The 21,210-nt window shown below is 41.4% G+C and overlaps 2 protein-coding genes across 9 annotated transcripts in view; one reads left to right on the top strand and one right to left on the bottom strand.

Annotated features, from left to right (window-relative positions):
* The window catches only part of ttc3 (tetratricopeptide repeat domain 3), a 66,536-nt gene extending 61,005 nt beyond the window's left edge, over positions 1–5,531 (bottom strand). For 5 of the 7 annotated variants that reach the window (XM_077245502.1, XM_077245508.1, XM_077245507.1 and 2 more), the window contains exons 1-8: positions 5,408–5,523; positions 4,733–4,802; positions 4,520–4,562; positions 4,284–4,443; positions 4,012–4,090; positions 3,868–3,933; positions 1,496–1,622; positions 79–164 (exon numbers count right to left, since the gene is read on the bottom strand). In XM_077245502.1, the coding sequence (XP_077101617.1) occupies positions 79–164; positions 1,496–1,622; positions 3,868–3,933; positions 4,012–4,090; positions 4,284–4,443; positions 4,520–4,562; positions 4,733–4,801 (630 nt within the window). In that variant the 5' untranslated portion in view covers position 4,802; positions 5,408–5,523. Of the gene's footprint in view, positions 1–78; positions 165–1,495; positions 1,623–3,867; positions 3,934–4,011; positions 4,091–4,283; positions 4,444–4,519; positions 4,563–4,732; positions 4,803–5,407 lie in introns of all 7 variants that reach the window. The other 2 variants (XM_077245503.1, XM_077245506.1) reach the window with 1 other exon arrangement.
* A 172-nt stretch (positions 5,532–5,703) lies between these two features.
* Positions 5,704–21,190, top strand: pigp (phosphatidylinositol glycan anchor biosynthesis, class P). Of its 2 annotated transcripts, none has more exons than XM_077245510.1 (5): positions 5,704–5,916; positions 7,247–7,319; positions 7,384–7,502; positions 20,580–20,703; positions 21,073–21,190. In XM_077245510.1, the coding sequence occupies exons 1-5, from the start codon at positions 5,832–5,834 to the stop codon at positions 21,077–21,079; spliced, it is 408 nt and encodes a 135-aa protein (XP_077101625.1). In that variant the 5' UTR covers positions 5,704–5,831; the 3' UTR covers positions 21,080–21,190. The 2 variants fall into 2 exon arrangements, with proteins under 2 accessions (XP_077101625.1, XP_077101624.1); XM_077245509.1 differs by lacking the exon at positions 21,073–21,190 and adding an exon at positions 20,744–21,040.
* Positions 21,191–21,210: the final 20 nt, after the last annotated feature.

Here is a 21,210-nt window from a genome sequence, read left to right as displayed (position 1 = left end):
TAATACAGCAGATCTCCAACAATAATCGTGATGAGGTGCGTGTGAGTTACAGAAGAACACACAGATCTAAAGTCTCACCGATAGGGTCCAGGTGTCCGGCTCACACTTGAGCTCGGCGATGGCTTTCTTCTTACTGCACGACACCACCTGAAGATACCGCGCATCTGTGGGCCGGCATTATAAACATGTTCAGCTCTGATCGGGACACGGACACACGTCACATGATTCCATTCAGGATTCATTTGGATATATATCAGGCTCAGTATATGTCCATTTTTCTCAAGGAAAACAATCTCTCAGAACTAAAGCTGTAAAATACAGGTTACAATTAACAACTGATTTATATACAAACATTTCCATTACACAATGCTTTTAAGATAAAAACATCACAATAATATTTTTTTTAAATGGCATAATTTTGTTATTGAAATACACACAAAAAAATCCATGACAGATTTATTCAAACAACATTAAAGGTACAGTAAAAGTATTATGAATATGTAATATGCTTCTATCTAGAGTGATTGTTCTAGCTGATTATGCAGTTTATGGACACGGAGGTTTAATTTTCCCTCAGCCAAACACACACAGTTTAAGAGCAGTTTCTTCTTGTAATTAGGAGTATAATGAGTACATACTTTACCTTCACTAATTTAATACTCAAAGAACATTTGCATTTAAAGAAAGGCCATTTTGAACAGCGTTTCTATTATTTACACACTTTATGAAATTTCAATTTTTTCAATCTAATGCTTTTACAAGACTTAACTCTTTGTGATGTAGCCTAGTCATACAAATACTTAACCATTTGCATAACTTTAACACAAGTTTTTATTTCTCAAATAATAAGAGCCAACAGAGCTTTTGCCGAAAACTGAGCTAATCTCACAAACTATACATAATATAATATCTGGTTTTAACCTAGCCATTATAAATAAATGGTATTATGTTACTTTTTAATTTGATCTATGTTGATTATATGAAAAGTGAACAGCATGAGCAAAACCGTATGCAGGATTTTATAAATACAATTGATGGATTACATGAGACATGATTAATTTCAGTTGTTATGGATCTTCTGATGTTTATTTGCTGCTGTAACTAGAAGTAAAGAGGAAGAGATGATCGGTTCATCCGTCACACACACACACACACACACACACACACACACACACACACACACACACACACACACACACACACACACACACACACCACACACCACACACACTTATTTAATGAATTTACTGATGAAACTGACAGGATTTGAAAGATGAGACTTTGTTTCATATCAGAAGTATCGAAGATTATTATTGGATGGCAGAGCTACAGATAATGTTTAAACGCATCATCTGAAAACAGCATCTAAAATATCAACCTTGGGATTAAAGAATCAATATCGGTTCATCAAAATGAGAACGATTAAAATCGATAAATGAATATGTTCCACCCAGCCCTAATCTCTCGTATTGTCGTTGATGGACATGAAACTCACACTCGTTGAAGACGAAGCGTAGCGTGCGGTAGCGAATGTCCACTGAGCCGAGATCCAGCAGCTTCTGCCGCACACCAGGAGCTCCAGAGTCCAGCCACGCCACCGCCTCCGACAGACAGTCCTCCTGCTGCACACACACACACACACACACACACACACACACACCCAGATTACAGACAGTCCTCCTGCTGCGCACACACACACACACACACAGATTACAGACAGTCCTCCTGCTGCACACACACACACACACACACAGATTACAGACAGTCCTCCTGCTGCACACACACACACACACACACAGATTACGGACAGTCCTCCTGCTGCACACACACACACACACACACACACACACACAGATTACAGACAGTCCTCCTGCTGCACACACACACACACACAGATTACAGACAGTCCTCCTGCTGCACACACACACACACACACACACACAGATTACAGACAGTCCTCCTGCTGCACACACACACACACACACACACAGATTACAGACAGTCCTCCTGCTGCACACACACACACACAGAGATTACAGACAGTCCTCCTGCTGCACACACACACACACACACACACACACACAGATTACAGACAGTCCTCCTGCTGCACACACACACACACACACAGATTACAGACAGTCCTCCTGCTGCACACACACACACACACCCAGATTACAGACAGTCCTCCTGCTGCACACACACACACACACAGAGATTACAGACAGTCCTCCTGCTGCACACACACACACACACACACACACACACAGATTACAGACAGTCCTCCTGCTGCACACACACACACACACCCAGATTACAGACAGTCCTCCTGCTGCACACACACACACACACACAGATTACAGACAGTCCTCCTGCTGCACACACACACACACAGATTACAGACAGTCCTCCTGCTGCACACACACACACACACAGAGATTACAGACAGTCCTCCTGCTGCACACACACACACACACACACACAGATTACAGACAGTCCTCCTGCTGCACACACACACACACACACACACAGATTACAGACAGTCCTCCTGCTGCACACACACACACACACAGATTACAGACAGTCCTCCTGCTGCACACACACACACACACACACACAGATTACAGACAGTCCTCCTGCTGCACACACACACACACACACACACACAGATTACAGACAGTCCTCCTGCTGCACACACACACACACACACACACACAGATTACAGACAGTCCTCCTGCTGCACACACACACACACACACACAGATTACAGACAGTCCTCCTGCTGCACACACACACACACACACACACACACAGATTACAGACAGTCCTCCTGCTGCACACACACACACACACACACACACACACACAGATTACAGACAGTCCTCCTGCTGCACACACACACAGATTACAGACAGTCCTCCTGCTGCACACACACACACACACAGATTACAGACAGTCGTCCTGCTGCACACACACACACACACACAGATTACAGACAGTCGTCCTGCTGCACACACACACACACACACACACACACACAGATTACAGACAGTCCTCCTGCTGCACACACACACACACACACACACACAGATTACAGACAGTCCTCCTGCTGCACACACACACACACACACACATTACAGACAGTTCTCCTGCTGCACACACACACACACACACACATTACAGACAGTTCTCCTGCTGCACACACACACACACACACACATTACAGACAGTTCTCCTGCTGCACACTCACACACACACACACTCACACACACACACACACACACATTACAGACAGTTCTCCTGCTGCACACACACACACACACACACACACACACACACACACACACACACAGATTACAGACAGTTCTCCTGCTGCAAAATATTTATTGTTTAAAGATTTAAGTTAATATTGTGTCCCGTTTGGCCCTGTAAATAAAAGTGTATTATATTTTGACAAAGTGTGTGTGGTTTCGTTTTCTTAAGTACCGTTTCAGCACCGGAACTGTTTAAAAAATACCGAGGAGTAGGTACTGGTATCGGATATAACCCAACCCTATTAATTACTCACCCTCATGTCGTTCCAAACCCGTTCATCTTCGGAACACAAATTAATATATTTTTGATGAAATGCGACGGCTCAGGAGCGGCTCTACTGAACACTTTGAAGGACAGGAAGGCAGGAAAGACACTGTTAAAATAGTCCATGTGACTACAGTGGTTCAACCTAAATTTTATGAAGCGACGAGAATACTTTTTGTGCGCCAAAAAAACCCAAAGCCCCCCTGAGCCAAAACAATTTAATTTGTATCCCGAAGATGCACGGGTTTGGAAGGACACGAGAGTGAGTAATTACGGCTTACGGCAGCGTACCAAGGAGAAGAGTCTGCTGAGCGACACCACGGCTCGGGCCTTCCTCTCCACGTCCCTGTCAGACAGCTGAGCAAAACAAGACATGTGATCAGAACCGAGACTCCGTGAAGGACGAGCGTGAGCTTCGTCAGGCCTGATACGTACACCTCGCTCCATCGCCTCCAGGATACTCTCCAAGATCTCGATCTTCTCCAGCCTCTTCAGACTTAGATCATTCGACACACTGAAAGATAACACTGAGCTTTAGAAGACTAACTTTATCTGGACAATAACTTTATTCTAGATCTGCTGTAAAGCCTAAACAATCTCTGTTGCTGTAATCTCTATTATCACTGTAAAGCTGCTGTGAAACTCTAGATTGGTAATAGCGCTGTATAAATGAAGGAGGCTTGACGGTCACGTCCGAAGCGACTCACTTGGAGTCCAGGAAGCCCATCTCGACGGCCCAGAAGGTGGTGGGGTGATTCTCCTGCTGGCGGAGGAGGATATGCCACCAGAACACGGACACGTGCATCAGGTGACCCACGAACTTCTTCATCTCCGGCTTTATCTTCACCCACCGCTCATATATGACGTCTAGAACACAGCGACACTGAAACATCTGCCAAACTGCTCATTACTCACACACACCGTCACACACACACACACTCACCAGGCGGCTCCATGTGAATGAACGGGAAATGGTTCTGATAGATCTGAGAGAAAACAGAGTGAATCATGGGTGTGTTCAGTACAGTGCGTCACGGAATCAATTGATCTGAATCATGACTATATTGTCTTTTAAGCAGATTTTCAACTTCTCAAAGTTTGCATCACTGATCCGGTTTAATAAATAAAGCTGACTTGACGTCTGAATTCTACTCACAATCTTGGTTTTGTGTCGCACAACATCTATTCCCTCCTCCTCCAGATCCGAGTCGTCAATGTCTGACATTCTGATTCAAAAACATGAAAATCATCTTCATTACAGATTATTCATACCGTGTATTGCGTTTAACCTTATTATTCCTACTGGTTACTATCCCTTATCGTGTGTATTTATGGTTTCCTACGCCCCCGTCTTTCTCGAGAGGATCCAATAATTTAATTGTGGTAAAGTAAGTTACAGATGACACAGATCGTAAATGTTGAATTCTGGAATCCACACTTGCGCACTAACCCAGGTCAAAAACACCTCAAAGAAATCAAAAACACCTCAATGATACACAGATATTTGCTGTATATCCCGTGATATTTGGTCTCTCACGCTGTCACGAGTGATGAACATCTGAGGGAGTTTTTCCTTCAGATCGTTTACTCGCGAAACGCGCCAAAACTCGACGTGTCCTGAGCATAATCTTACAGATTTTGAATTTAATAAAGCATAAAACCTACATGTTATGCACGAGTGTCAATATGTTTAATGATTTATCTGATTCTGAAGCAGAGGAACTTTATCAGGAAGTTAAACGCGACGAGTCTTCGCCGCGACACTTTATAGGCGTTTATCTGCATAAACAGCGAATCATCAGAAATATGATTTACAGTGTTTATTACTAACCTCTGTTTGTAAGAGTGGAACTGAAGAGCCGTTGATGTTTACTGATGTCTGAGTCACTATCGGTGATGATCTCACGCGTGGACAGAAGAAGCGCGAACATGAGCGAGTACCAGACAGCGCCTCTAGTGTTCTCCAGAGGAATAACGTGTGTGTGTGTGTGTGTGTGTGTGTGTGTGTGTGTGTGTGTGTGTGTGTGTGTGTGTGTGTGTGTGTGTGTGTGTGTGTGTGTGTGTGTGTGTGTGTGTGTGTGTGACTCCAGTGCGCACGGGGGCAGCAGTGCACAGCGCTCCTCAGAGACTAACCCGCATCAGAGAGAGAGAAGCGACATTTATGTATTATTTATAATCTGATTATTTCCACACCGTCAGATCGATCGAAGCTCTTAGCGTTCTCGAAGCAGAACCGAGAGCCTGTTAATGTGTAGATGATGGTGGAAAACTCTCCTTCTCCTCTCCCCGAGAGAGCGATCTACGGGTTCGTGCTGTTCCTGGGATCTCACTGCGGGTTCTGTACGTCTCTACTATACTAATCACACTATAAACACGTTCGTTTACATATAATGTGTACGACAGTTCGTTTTCTCAAATAAATGTTTATGTGTCTATTACATTTTTACATTATGACTTGTGAAGAGCGACTTGACTTTTGTTCTTTATTCATTAGTTTGATGCTCATTGTAAGTCTCTTTGAATAAGAGGATCTGCTAAATTACTAAATGTAAGTTTTAAAAAATTCAAATTCAGAAAGTTTTGAAACACACTGTAACACCAATGACATGTTTCAGTAAACTTTATGATCCAAACATTTTATAATAACTGTGAAAACCACTTCTTACTCTCAACTTTGATCACGGAAGTACTTTTCCAAACTTTTTTAATAGCTTGTTTTCACATGACGTCACGTCACTGCGTTGCCATGGCGATACATACAGATGGAGGGCAGGAAGTGATTTTCTATATTTAGGAATCACTATAACAAACTCAAAATGCCTATGTTTTGCGTCGTTTATGGTTGCTCAAATCGATCAAACCACGAGGAGTTTTTATCGTGTGCCAAAATTTGTTGTTCATAAGGGGGGAAATACAAGAACTTGTCAGAACAACATCGGAAAAATTGCCTTGCAAACCTTCGTCTGCGGTCGGGAGGAGCCGAATGGGAAAATGCCCGTGTGTGTCAGTGATCACTTCGTCAAAGCTGAGTCAATACAGCTTATGTGTCTGTTTGTGCAACGTACCAGTTTTTGAACTTTGTAAAGTCAAAGTATGTCTGTGAGACGAGGTAGGGTTTCAAATCTTTCAATTCAGTTGAAAATCGGCCCTCTTCATAACGTAAGGATCACGTCCAACATATGTTTAGATTTTTTGTTTATATATTTCTCTTGTAATAGCGTCTAAAGTAGTTCAGTACGGACTTTCCTCCATCTCGTCCATTGCGTTCTTCACTTCCTGCCCTCCATCTGAATTTCGCGCGTCAACACAGTCACGTGACTGCAAACAACCTATTAGAGGTTTACATTGAAAACACTAATGAAAAAAACACAATTAAAAGCATTATCAATTTCTTGACTATTTGAAGTATTTTTCATGATTAAAAAATTAAATTACAGGTTTGTGAAGTTGCCTTTATTACTATAGCGCTTTATATACAATACAGATTGTTTTAAAGCAGTTTTAAAGTGATAGCAGGGAAATGATGATTCAGTTCTTCTGAAATCATCTAAAAAGACGATAGTAAACAGGCATTATTCAGTGTGTTGAACACGAGTTGTTTGTGTGTATTTGCTCCCGTTAGTGCTGTATGTGGAGTGTTGATCAGGTGTTGTGTGTTTGCTCCCGTTAGTGCTGTATGTGGTGTGGGCTTCTGTTCCTGACGACTGGCTTCATTCTGCCGGATTGACCTACTGGCCTCAGAAGTGAGTGAAACTCTTGTGTTGTGTTCAGTTCTCACCTTAGACGAGACTAATGCCCTTTTCACAGATACTGGGCTCTGGCGGCTCCCATTTACATGCTGGTCACTTTAACCACCTGCTTAGTGCTGCTGTTCGGGGTGAATATGATGAACACGGCTCCACTCTCATCAGTGGACAACATCACAGGTGACATCACATTCACAACATCACAGGTGACATCACATTCACAACATCACAGGTGACATCACATTCACACATCACAGGTGACATCACATTCACACATCACTGGTGACATCACATTCACACATCACAGGTGACATCACATTCACAACATCACAGGTGACATCACATTCACAACATCACAGGTGACATCATATACACACATCACAGGTGACATCACATTCACAACATCACATTCACAACATCACAGGTGACATCACATTCACAACATCACAGGTGACATCACATTCACAACATCACAGGTGACATCACATTCACAACATCACAGGTGACATCACATTCACAACATCACAGGTGACATCATATACACAACATCACAGGTGACATCACATTCACAACATCACAGGTGACATCACATTCACAACATCACAGGTGACATCACATTCACACATCACAGGTGACATCACATTCACACATCACAGGTGACATCACATTCACACATCACAGGTGACATCACATTCACACATCACAGGTGACATCACATTCACACATCACAGGTGACATCACATTCACAACATCACAGGTGACATCACATTCACAACATCACAGGTGACATCATATACCATCACATTCACAACATCACAGGTGACATCATATACACATCACATTCACAACATCACAGGTGACATCATATACACAACATCACATTCACAACATCACAGGTGACATCACATTCACAACATCACAGGTGACATCATATACACATCACATTCACAACATCACAGGTGACATCATATACACATCACATTCACAACATCACAGGTGACATCATATACACAACATCACAGGTGACATCACATTCACAACATCACAGGTGACATCACATTCACAACATCACAGGTGACATTACATTCACAACATCACAGGTGACATCACATTCACAACATCACAGGTGACATCATATACACAACATCAAATTCACAACATCACAGGTGACATCACATTCACAACATCACAGGTGACATCATATACACATCACATTCACAACATCACAGGTGACATTATATACACATCACATTCACAACATCACAGGTGACATCATATACACATCACATTCACAACATCACAGGTGACATCATATACACATCACATTCACAACATCACAGGTGACAACATATAAACAACATCACAGGTGACATCGCATTCACAACATTACAGGTGACATCGCATTCACAACATCACAGGTGACATCACATTCACAACATCACATTCACAACATCACAGGTGACATCACATTCGACATCACATTCACAACATCACAGGTGACATCATATACACATCACATTCACAACATCACAGGTGACAACATATACACATCACATTCACAACATCACAGGTGACATGTTGTGTATATGATCACATTCACAACATCACAGGTGACACCATATACACAACATCACATTCACAACATCACAGGTGACATCACATTCACAACATCACAGGTGACATCACATTCACAACATCACAGGTGACATCATATACACATCACAGGTGACATCATATACACATCACAGGTGACATCATATAGACATCATATACACATCACAGGTGACATCATATACACATCACATCACAGGTGACATCATATACACATCACAGGTGACATTATATACACATCACATTCTCAACATTACAGGTGACATCACATTCACAACATCACAGGTGACATCACATTCACAACATCACAGGTGACATCACATTCACACATCACAGGTGACATCGCATTCACAACATCACAGGTGACATCACATTCACAACATCACATTCACAACATCACAGGTGACATCACATTCACAACATCACAGGTGACATCACATTCGACATCACATTCACAACATCACAGGTGACATCATATACACATCACATTCACAACATCACAGGTGACATCATATACACATCACATTCACAACATCACAGGTGACATCATATACACATCACATTCACAACATCACAGGTGACACCATATACACAACATCACATTCACAACATCACAGGTGACATCACATTCACAACATCACAGGTGACATCATATACACATCACAGGTGACATCATATACACATCACATTCACAACATCACAGGTGACATCACATTCACAACATCACAAGTGACATCACATTCACAACATCACAGGTGACATCACATTCACACATCACAGGTGACATCGCATTCACAACATCACAGGTGACATCACATTCACAACATCACAGGTGACATCACATTCACAACATCACAGGTGACATCACATTCACAACATCACAGGTGACATCACATTCACAACATCACAGGTGACATCACATTCACACATCACTGGTGACATCACATTGACACATCACAGGTGACATCACATTCACAACATCACAGGTGACATCACATTCACAACATCACAGGTGACATCACATTCACAACATCACAGGTGACATCATATACACACATCACAGGTGACATCACATTCACAACATCACAGGTGACATCACATTCACAACATCACAGGTGACATCACATTCACAACATCACAGGTGACATCACATTCACAACATCACAGGTGACATCACATTCACACAACATCACAGGTGACATCACATTCACAACATCACAGGTGACATCATATACACACATCACAGGTGACATCACATTCACAACATCACAGGTGACATCACATTCACAACATCACAGGTGACATCACATTCACAACATCACAGGTGACCTCACATTCACAACATCACAGGTGACATCACATTCACACAACATCACAGGTGACATCACATTCACAACATCACAGGTGACATCACATTCATAACATCACAGGTGACATCACATTCACAACATCACAGGTGACATCATATACACACATCACAGGTGACATCACATTCACAACATCACAGGTGACATCACATTCACAACATCACAGGTGACATCACATTCACAACATCACAGGTGACATCACATTCACAACATCACAGGTGACATCATATACACAACATCACATTCACACATCACAGGTGACATCACATTCACACATCACAGGTGACATCACATTCACACATCACAGGTGACATCACATTCACAACATCACAGGTGACATCACATTCACAACATCACAGGTGACATCATATACCATCACATTCACAACATCACAGGTGACATCATATACACATCACATTCACAACATCACAGGTGACATCATATACACAACATCACATTCACAACATCACAGGTGACATCACATTCACAACATCACAGGTGACATCACATTCACAACATCACAGGTGACATCATATACACATCACATTCACAACATCACAGGTGACATCATATACACAACATCACAGGTGACATCACATTCACAACATCACAGGTGACATCACATTCACAACATCACAGGTGACATCACATTCACAACATCACAGGTGACATCACATTCACAACAACACAGGTGACATCACATTCACAACATCACAGGTGACATCATATACACAACATCAAATTCACAACATCACAGGTGACATCACATTCACAACATCACAGGTGACATCATATACACATCACATTCACAACATCACAGGTGACATTATATACACTTCACATTCACAACATCACAGGTGACATCATATACACATCACATTCACAACATCACAGGTGACATCATATACACATCACATTCACAACATCACAGGTGACAACATATACACAACATCACAGGTGACATCGCATTCACAACATTACAGGTGACATCGCATTCACAACATCACAGGTGACATCGCATTCACAACATCACAGGTGACATCGCATTCACAACATCACAGGTGACATCACATTCACAACATCACAGGTGACATCGCATTCACAACGTTACAGGTGACATCACATTCACAACATCACAGGTGACATCACATTCACAACATCACAGGTGACATCATATACCATCACATTCACAACATCACAGGTGACATCATATACACATCACATTCACAACATCACAGGTGACATCATATACACAACATCACATTCACAACATCACAGGTGACATCACATTCACAACATCACAGGTGACATCATATACACATCACATTCACAACATCACAGGTGACATCATATACACAACATCACAGCTGACATCACATTCACAACATCACAGGTGACATCACATTCACAACATCACAGGTGACATCACATTCACAACATCACAGGTGACATCACATTCACAACAACACAGGTGACATCACATTCACAACATCACAGGTGACATCATATACACAACATCAAATTCACAACATCACAGGTGACATCACATTCACAACATCACAGGTGACATCATATACACATCACATTCACAACATCACAGGTGACATTATATACACTTCACATTCACAACATCACAGGTGACATCATATACACATCACATTCACAACATCACAGGTGACAACATATACACAACATCACAGGTGACATCGCATTCACAACATTACAGGTGACATCGCATTCACAACATCACAGGTGACATCGCATTCACAACATCACAGGTGACATCACATTCACAACATCACATTCACAACATCACAGGTGACATCACATTCGACATCACATTCACAACATCACAGGTGACATCATATACACATCACATTCACTACATCACAGGTGACACCATATACACAACATCACATTCACAACATCACAGGTGACATCACATTCACAACATCACAGGTGACATCATATACACATCACAGGTGACATCATATACACATCACAGGTGACATCATATACACATCACAGGTGACATCACATTCACAACATCACAGGTGACATCACATTCACAACATCACAGGTGACATCGCATTCACAACATCACAGGTGACATCGCATTCACAACATCACAGGTGACATCACATTCACACATCACTGGTGACATCACATTCACACATCACAGGTGACATCACATTCACAACATCACAGGTGACATCACATTCGACATCACATTCACAACATCACAGGTGACATCACATTCACAACATCACATTCACAACATCACAGGTGACATCACATTCACAACATCACAGGTGACATCACATTCGACATCACATTCACAACATCACAGGTGACATCATATACACATCACATTCACAACATCACAGGTGACATCATATACACATCACATTCACAACATCACAGGTGACATCATATACACATCACATTCACAACATCACAGGTGACATGTTGTTATATGATCACATTCACAACATCACAGGTGACACCATATACACAACATCACATTCACAACATCACAGGTGATATCACATTCACAACATCACAGGTGACATCATATACACATCACAGGTGACATCATATACACATCACATTCACAACATCACAGGTGACATCACATTCACAACATCACAAGTGACATCACATTCACAACATCACAGGTGACATCACATTCGACATCACATTCACAACATCACAGGTGACATCATATACACATCACATTCACAACATCACAGGTGACATCATATACACATCACATTCACAACATCACAGGTGACATCATATACACATCACATTCACAACATCACAGGTGACACCATATACACAACATCACATTCACAACATCACAGGTGACATCACATTCACAACATCACAGGTGACATCATATACACATCACAGGTGACATCATATACACATCACATTCACAACATCACAGGTGACATCACATTCACAACATCACAAGTGACATCACATTCACAACATCACAGGTGACATCACATTCACACATCACAGGTGACATCGCATTCACAACATCACAGGTGACATCACATTCACAACATCACATTCACAACATTACAGGTGACATCACATTCACAACATCACAGGTGACATCACATTCACAACATTACAGGTGACATCGCATTCACAACATCACAGGTGACATCACATTCACAACATCACAGGTGACATCACATTCATAACATCACAGGTGACATCACATTCACAACATCACAGGTGACATCATATACACACATCACAGGTGACATCACATTCACAACATCACAGGTGACATCACATTCACAACATCACAGGTGACATCACATTCACAACATCACAGGTGACATCACATTCACAACATCACAGGTGACATCACATTCACAACATCACAGGTGACATCATATACACAACATCACAGGTGACATCATATACACAACATCACATTCACACATCACAGGTGACATCACATTCACACATCACAGGTGACATCACATTCACACATCACAGGTGACATCACATTCACAACATCACAGGTGACATCACATTCACAACATCACAGGTGACATCATATACCATCACATTCACAACATCACAGGTGACATCATATACACATCACATTCACAACATCACAGGTGACATCATATACACAACATCACATTCACAACATCACAGGTGACATCACATTCACAACATCACAGGTGACATCACATTCACAACATCACAGGTGACATCATATACACATCACATTCACAACATCACAGGTGACATCATATACACAACATCACAGGTGACATCACATTCACAACATCACAGGTGACATCACATTCACAACATCACAGGTGACATCACATTCACAACATCACAGGTGACATCACATTCACAACAACACAGGTGACATCACATTCACAACATCACAGGTGACATCATATACACAACATCAAATTCACAACATCACAGGTGACATCACATTCACAACATCACAGGTGACATCATATACACATCACATTCACAACATCACAGGTGACATTATATACACTTCACATTCACAACATCACAGGTGACATCATATACACATCACATTCACAACATCACAGGTGACATCATATACACATCACATTCACAACATCACAGGTGACAACATATACACAACATCACAGGTGACATCGCATTCACAACATTACAGGTGACATCGCATTCACAACATCACAGGTGACATCGCATTCACAACATCACAGGTGACATCGCATTCACAACATCACAGGTGACATCACATTCACAACATCACAGGTGACATCGCATTCACAACGTTACAGGTGACATCGCATTCACAACATCACAGGTGACATCACATTCACAACATCACAGGTGACATCGCATTCACAACGTTACAGGTGACATCACATTCACAACATCACAGGTGACATCACATTCACAACATCACAGGTGACATCATATACCATCACATTCACAACATCACAGGTGACATCATATACACATCACATTCACAACATCACAGGTGACATATACACAACATCACATTCACAACATCACAGGTGACATCACATTCACAACATCACAGGTGACATCATATACACATCACATTCACAACATCACAGGTGACATCATATACACAACATCACAGCTGACATCACATTCACAACATCACAGGTGACATCACATTCACAACATCACAGGTGACATCACATTCACAACATCACAGGTGACATCACATTCACAACAACACAGGTGACATCACATTCACAACATCACAGGTGACATCATATACACAACATCAAATTCACAACATCACAGGTGACATCACATTCACAACATCACAGGTGACATCCTATACACATCACATTCACAACATCACAGGTGACATTATATACACTTCACATTCACAACATCACAGGTGACATCATATACACATCACATTCACAACATCACAGGTGACAACATATACACAACATCACAGGTGACATCGCATTCACAACATTACAGGTGACATCGCATTCACAACATCACAGGTGACATCGCATTCACAACATCACAGGTGACATCGCATTCACAACATCACAGGTGACATCGCATTCACAACATCACAGGTGACATCGCATTCACAACATTACAGGTGACATCGCATTCACAACATCACAGGTGACATCGCATTCACAACATCACAGGTGACATCACATTCACAACATCACATTCACAACATCACAGGTGACATCACATTCGACATCACATTCACAACATCACAGGTGACATCATATACACATCACATTCACAACATCACAGGTGACATCATATACACATCACATTCACAACATCACAGGTGACATGTTGTGTATATGATCACATTCACAACATCACAGGTGACACCATATACACAACATCACATTCACAACATCACAGGTGACATCACATTCACAACATCACAGGTGACATCACATTCACAACATCACAGGTGACATCATATACACATCACAGGTGACATCATATACACATCACAGGTGACATCACATTCACAACATCACAGGTGACATCACATTCACAACATCACAGGTGACATCGCATTCACAACATCACAGGTGACATCGCATTCACAACATCACAGGTGACATCACATTCACACATCACTGGTGACATCACATTCACACATCACAGGTGACATCACATTCACAACATCACAGGTGACATCACATTCGACATCACATTCACAACATCACAGGTGACATCACATTCACAACATCACATTCACAACATCACAGGTGACATCACATTCACAACATCACAGGTGACATCACATTCGACATCACATTCACAACATCACAGGTGACATCATATACACATCACATTCACAACATCACAGGTGACATCATATACACATCACATTCACAACATCACAGGTGACATCATATACACATCACATTCACAACATCACAGGTGACATGTTGTTATATGATCACATTCACAACATCACAGGTGACACCATATACACAACATCACATTCACAACATCACAGGTGACATCACATTCACAACATCACAGGTGACATCATATACACATCACAGGTGACATCATATACACATCACATTCACAACATCACAGGTGACATCACATTCACAACATCACAAGTGACATCACATTCACAACATCACAGGTGACATCACATTCGACATCACATTCACAACATCACAGGTGACATCATATACACATCACATTCACAACATCACAGGTGACATCATATACACATCACATTCACAACATCACAGGTGACATCATATACACATCACATTCACAACATCACAGGTGACACCATATACACAACATCACATTCACAACATCACAGGTGACATCACATTCACAACATCACAGGTGACATCATATACACATCACAGGTGACATCATATACACATCACATTCACAACATCACAGGTGACATCACATTCACAACATCACAAGTGACATCACATTCACAACATCACAGGTGACATCACATTCACACATCACAGGTGACATCGCATTCACAACATCACAGGTGACATCACATTCACAACATCACATTCACAACATTACAGGTGACATCACATTCACAACATCACAGGTGACATCACATTCACAACATTACAGGAGACATCGCATTCACAACATCACAGGTGACATCACATTCACAACATCGCATTCACAACATCACAGGTGACATCACATTCACAACATCACAGGTGACATCACATTCACAACATTACAGGAGACATCGCATTCACAACATCACAGGTGACATCACATTCACAACATCGCATTCACAACATCACAGGTGACATCACATTCACAACATCACAGGTGACATCGCATTCACAACATCACAGGTGACATCACATTCACAACATCACATTCACAACATTACAGGTGACATCACATTCACAACATCACAGGTGACATCACATTCACAACATTACAGGAGACATCGCATTCACAACATCACAGGTGACATCACATTCACAACATCGCATTCACAACATCACAGGTGACATCACATTCACAACATCACAGGTGACATCACATTCACAACATCACAGGTGACATCACATTCACAACATCACAGGTGACATCGCATTCACAACATTACAGGTGACATCGCATTCACAACATCACAGGTGACATCGCATTCACAACATCACATTCACAACATCACAGGTGACATCACATTCACAACATCACAGGTGACATCATATACACAACATCAAATTCACAACATCACAGGTGACATCACATTCACAACATCACAGGTGACATCGCATTCACAACAATACAGGTGACATCGTATTCACAACATCACAGGTGACATCACATTCACAACATCACATTCACAACATCACAGGTGACATCACATTCACAACATCACAGGTGACATCACATTCGACACCACATTCACAACATCACAGGTGACATCATATACACATCACATTCACAACATCACAGGTGACATCATATACACATCACATTCACAACATCACAGGTGACATGTTGTGTATATGATCACATTCACAACATCACAGGTGACACCATATACACAACATCACATTCACAACATCACAGGTGACATCACATTCACAACATCACAGGTGACATCATATACACATCACAGGTGACATCATATACACATCACATTCACAACATTACAGGTGACATCACATTCACATCACAGGTGACATCACATTCACAACATCACAGGTGACATCACATTCACACATCACAGGTGACATCGCATTCACAACATCACAGGTGACATCAATTTCACAACATCACATTCACAACATTACAGGTGACATCACATTCACATCACAGGTGACATCACATTCACAACATCACAGGTGACATCGCATTCACAACATTACAGGTGACATCGCATTCACAACATCACAGGTGACATCGCATTCACAACATTACAGGTGACATCGCATTCACAACATCACAGGTGACATCGCATTCACAACATCACAGGTGACATCGCATTCACAACATCACAGGTGACATCGCATTCACAACATTACAGGTGACATCACATTCACAACATCACAGGTGACATCACATTCACAACATCACAGGTGACATCACATTCACAACATCACAGGTGACATCACATTCACAACATCACAGGTGACATCGCATTCACAACATCACAGGTGACATCGCATTCACAACATCACAGGTGACATGGCATTCACAACATTACCGGTGACATCACATTGACAACATCACAGGTGACATCGCATTCACAACATCACAGGTGACATCGCATTCACAACATCACAGGTGACATCGCATTCACAACATCACAGGTGACATCGCATTCACAACATCACAGGTGACATCGCATTCACAACATCACAGGTGACATCGCATTCACAACATCACAGGTGACATCGCATTCACAACATCACAGGTGACATCGCATTCACAACATCACAGGTGACATCGCATTCACAACATCACAGGTGACATCACATTCACAACATCACAGGTGACATCGCATTCACAACATCACAGGTGACATCGCATTCACAACATCACAGGTGACATCACATTCACAACATCACAGGTGACATCATATACACAACATCACAGGTGACATCACATTCACAACATCACAGGTGACATCACATTCACAACATCACAGGTGACATCACATTCACAACATCACAGGTGACATCATATTCACAACATCACTTTTACAACATCACAGGTGACATCACATACATAACATCACATTTACAACATCACAGGTGACATCCCAATCACATCATCACATTCATAACATCAAATACACAACATCACATTTACAACATCACAGGTGACATCACATTCACAACATCACAGGTGACATCGCATTCACAACATCACAGGTGACATCACATTCACAACATCACAGGTGACATCGCCTTCACAACATCACAGGTGACATCACCTTCACAACATCACAGGTTACATCATATACACAACATCACAGGTGACATCACATTCACAAAATCACAGGTGACATCATATACACTACATCACTTTTACAACATCACAGGTGACATAATATTCATAACATCACATTCACAGCATCACATTCACATCACAGGTGACATAATATTCATAACATCACATTCACAGCATCACATTCACAACATCACAGGTGACATCACATTCACAACATCACAGGTGACATCACATTCACAACATCACAGGTGACATCACATTCATAGCATCACATTCACAACATCACATTCATAGCATCACATTCACAACATCACAGGTGACATAATATTCATAACATCACATTCACAACATCACATTCACAACATCACAGGTGACATCACATTCATAGCATCACATTCATAGCATCACATTCACAACATCACATTCATAGCATCACATTCACAACATCACACTCACCTCACATTCACAACATCACACTCACATCACATTAACAACATCACATTCACAACATCACAGGTGACATCACATTCATAGCATCACATTCATAGCATCACATTCACAACATCACACTCACATCACATTCACAACATCACACTCACATCACATTCACAACATCATATTCAAAGCATCACATTCACAACATCATATTAGTTAATAATAAGACACTAAATATTGATCTGAGTCTAAATATTTTATGTCTTTAAACGCAAAGCTTCGCGGAGAGAGCAGTTTCAGCGGCGAGATTAAACTAGACGGACATTTAAGAGATACGTTTACAGTCATAACACTTATTACACAGCATTTCAACACATAAGTAATTATGCAGATAAGATATATTGATTTCAGATTAAACTGTTTTTAAAATCATGCCTGTTTGTATCTTATAATCCAACAGTGAACAAAACAATAGTCATAAAATAGCATCATTTGCGTTTGTATGAAACGAGAGAGCGAGCAGTGTGTGGAGTGTGGACACTGCATTACCATGAAAACCTTCTAGCGCCTCAGTATTTTTTTTTTTTTAAATATACATAGTATAAAATAAAAAAAATGTGTAGTTCAGTAGGTTTGCTTTACAGTAAACTTAAACTTCTATGATTTTTTACACTTTCGTTGCTTTCAGTTCTGCATTAATCTGTGTTTTAGGTCTAAATTCCAAAGCATTCATGAATTACAACCATTTAAATTCAGATCTGTCCTCAGAAAGAAGAGTGACAGTGAAGAGATTAAACATTTTGCATTGATAAATGAACTGATTTCTGGTTCATTGTTTGTCTAGACCGCTATGCCAAGAGTCAGCGCACGGATGAGGATCAAGGAGGAGTTATTCCCACATTTCCCAGACTCAGAGACATTCCCATCAGTGAAATAAACCGTGTGTTTTACCTGGATCCCCGCGAGCAGTGAGTGTGTGTGTGTGTGTGTGTGTGTGCGTGTCATCAGGCGTGTGGCGTTTGCTCAGGGTTTAGATGATCAGATCCATCAGATGTGTGTGACATGCCTGAGATCTGACTTTACGGTGAACCTGCACGGCCGCCGTGACCCCGCTGACCCCTGATGGACTCGTGGATATGAAGACATTTAATAAACCTTTCTCAAATACCAAGTTCCTGGTGTGATTTCTGCTGCTATTGTGCTCGTCATGTTGTGTGGCTGTACAACTATAACTTGTTTATTGTTTGAAAGTTTGTCTGTCTTTGTATCTTATGTTTGTTAAAATTTGCAATAAATTTGTTAAAATAATAATAATTGTTGTGTGGCTGTTTGGTCAGACCGTGACCTCGGGCTAGAAGTGAAACGGTTATCATCTGCCCATCATCTCTTCAATCCGTCCGCAGAAGGTGTGTGTTCCTGCTCGTCCGCACCTGATGACCCTCATGAGCAAACACACCGGTGTCAGGTGACCTGTG

This window comes from Siphateles boraxobius, unplaced genomic scaffold (assembly GCF_051911475.1).
Source record: "Siphateles boraxobius isolate OS27281-9 unplaced genomic scaffold, OSU_SipBor_1 265, whole genome shotgun sequence".
Classification (NCBI taxonomy): domain Eukaryota; kingdom Metazoa; phylum Chordata; class Actinopteri; order Cypriniformes; family Leuciscidae; genus Siphateles; species Siphateles boraxobius.
Note: the sequence above shows the minus strand (reverse complement) of the source record. Positions and strands in the feature narration are given on the sequence as shown.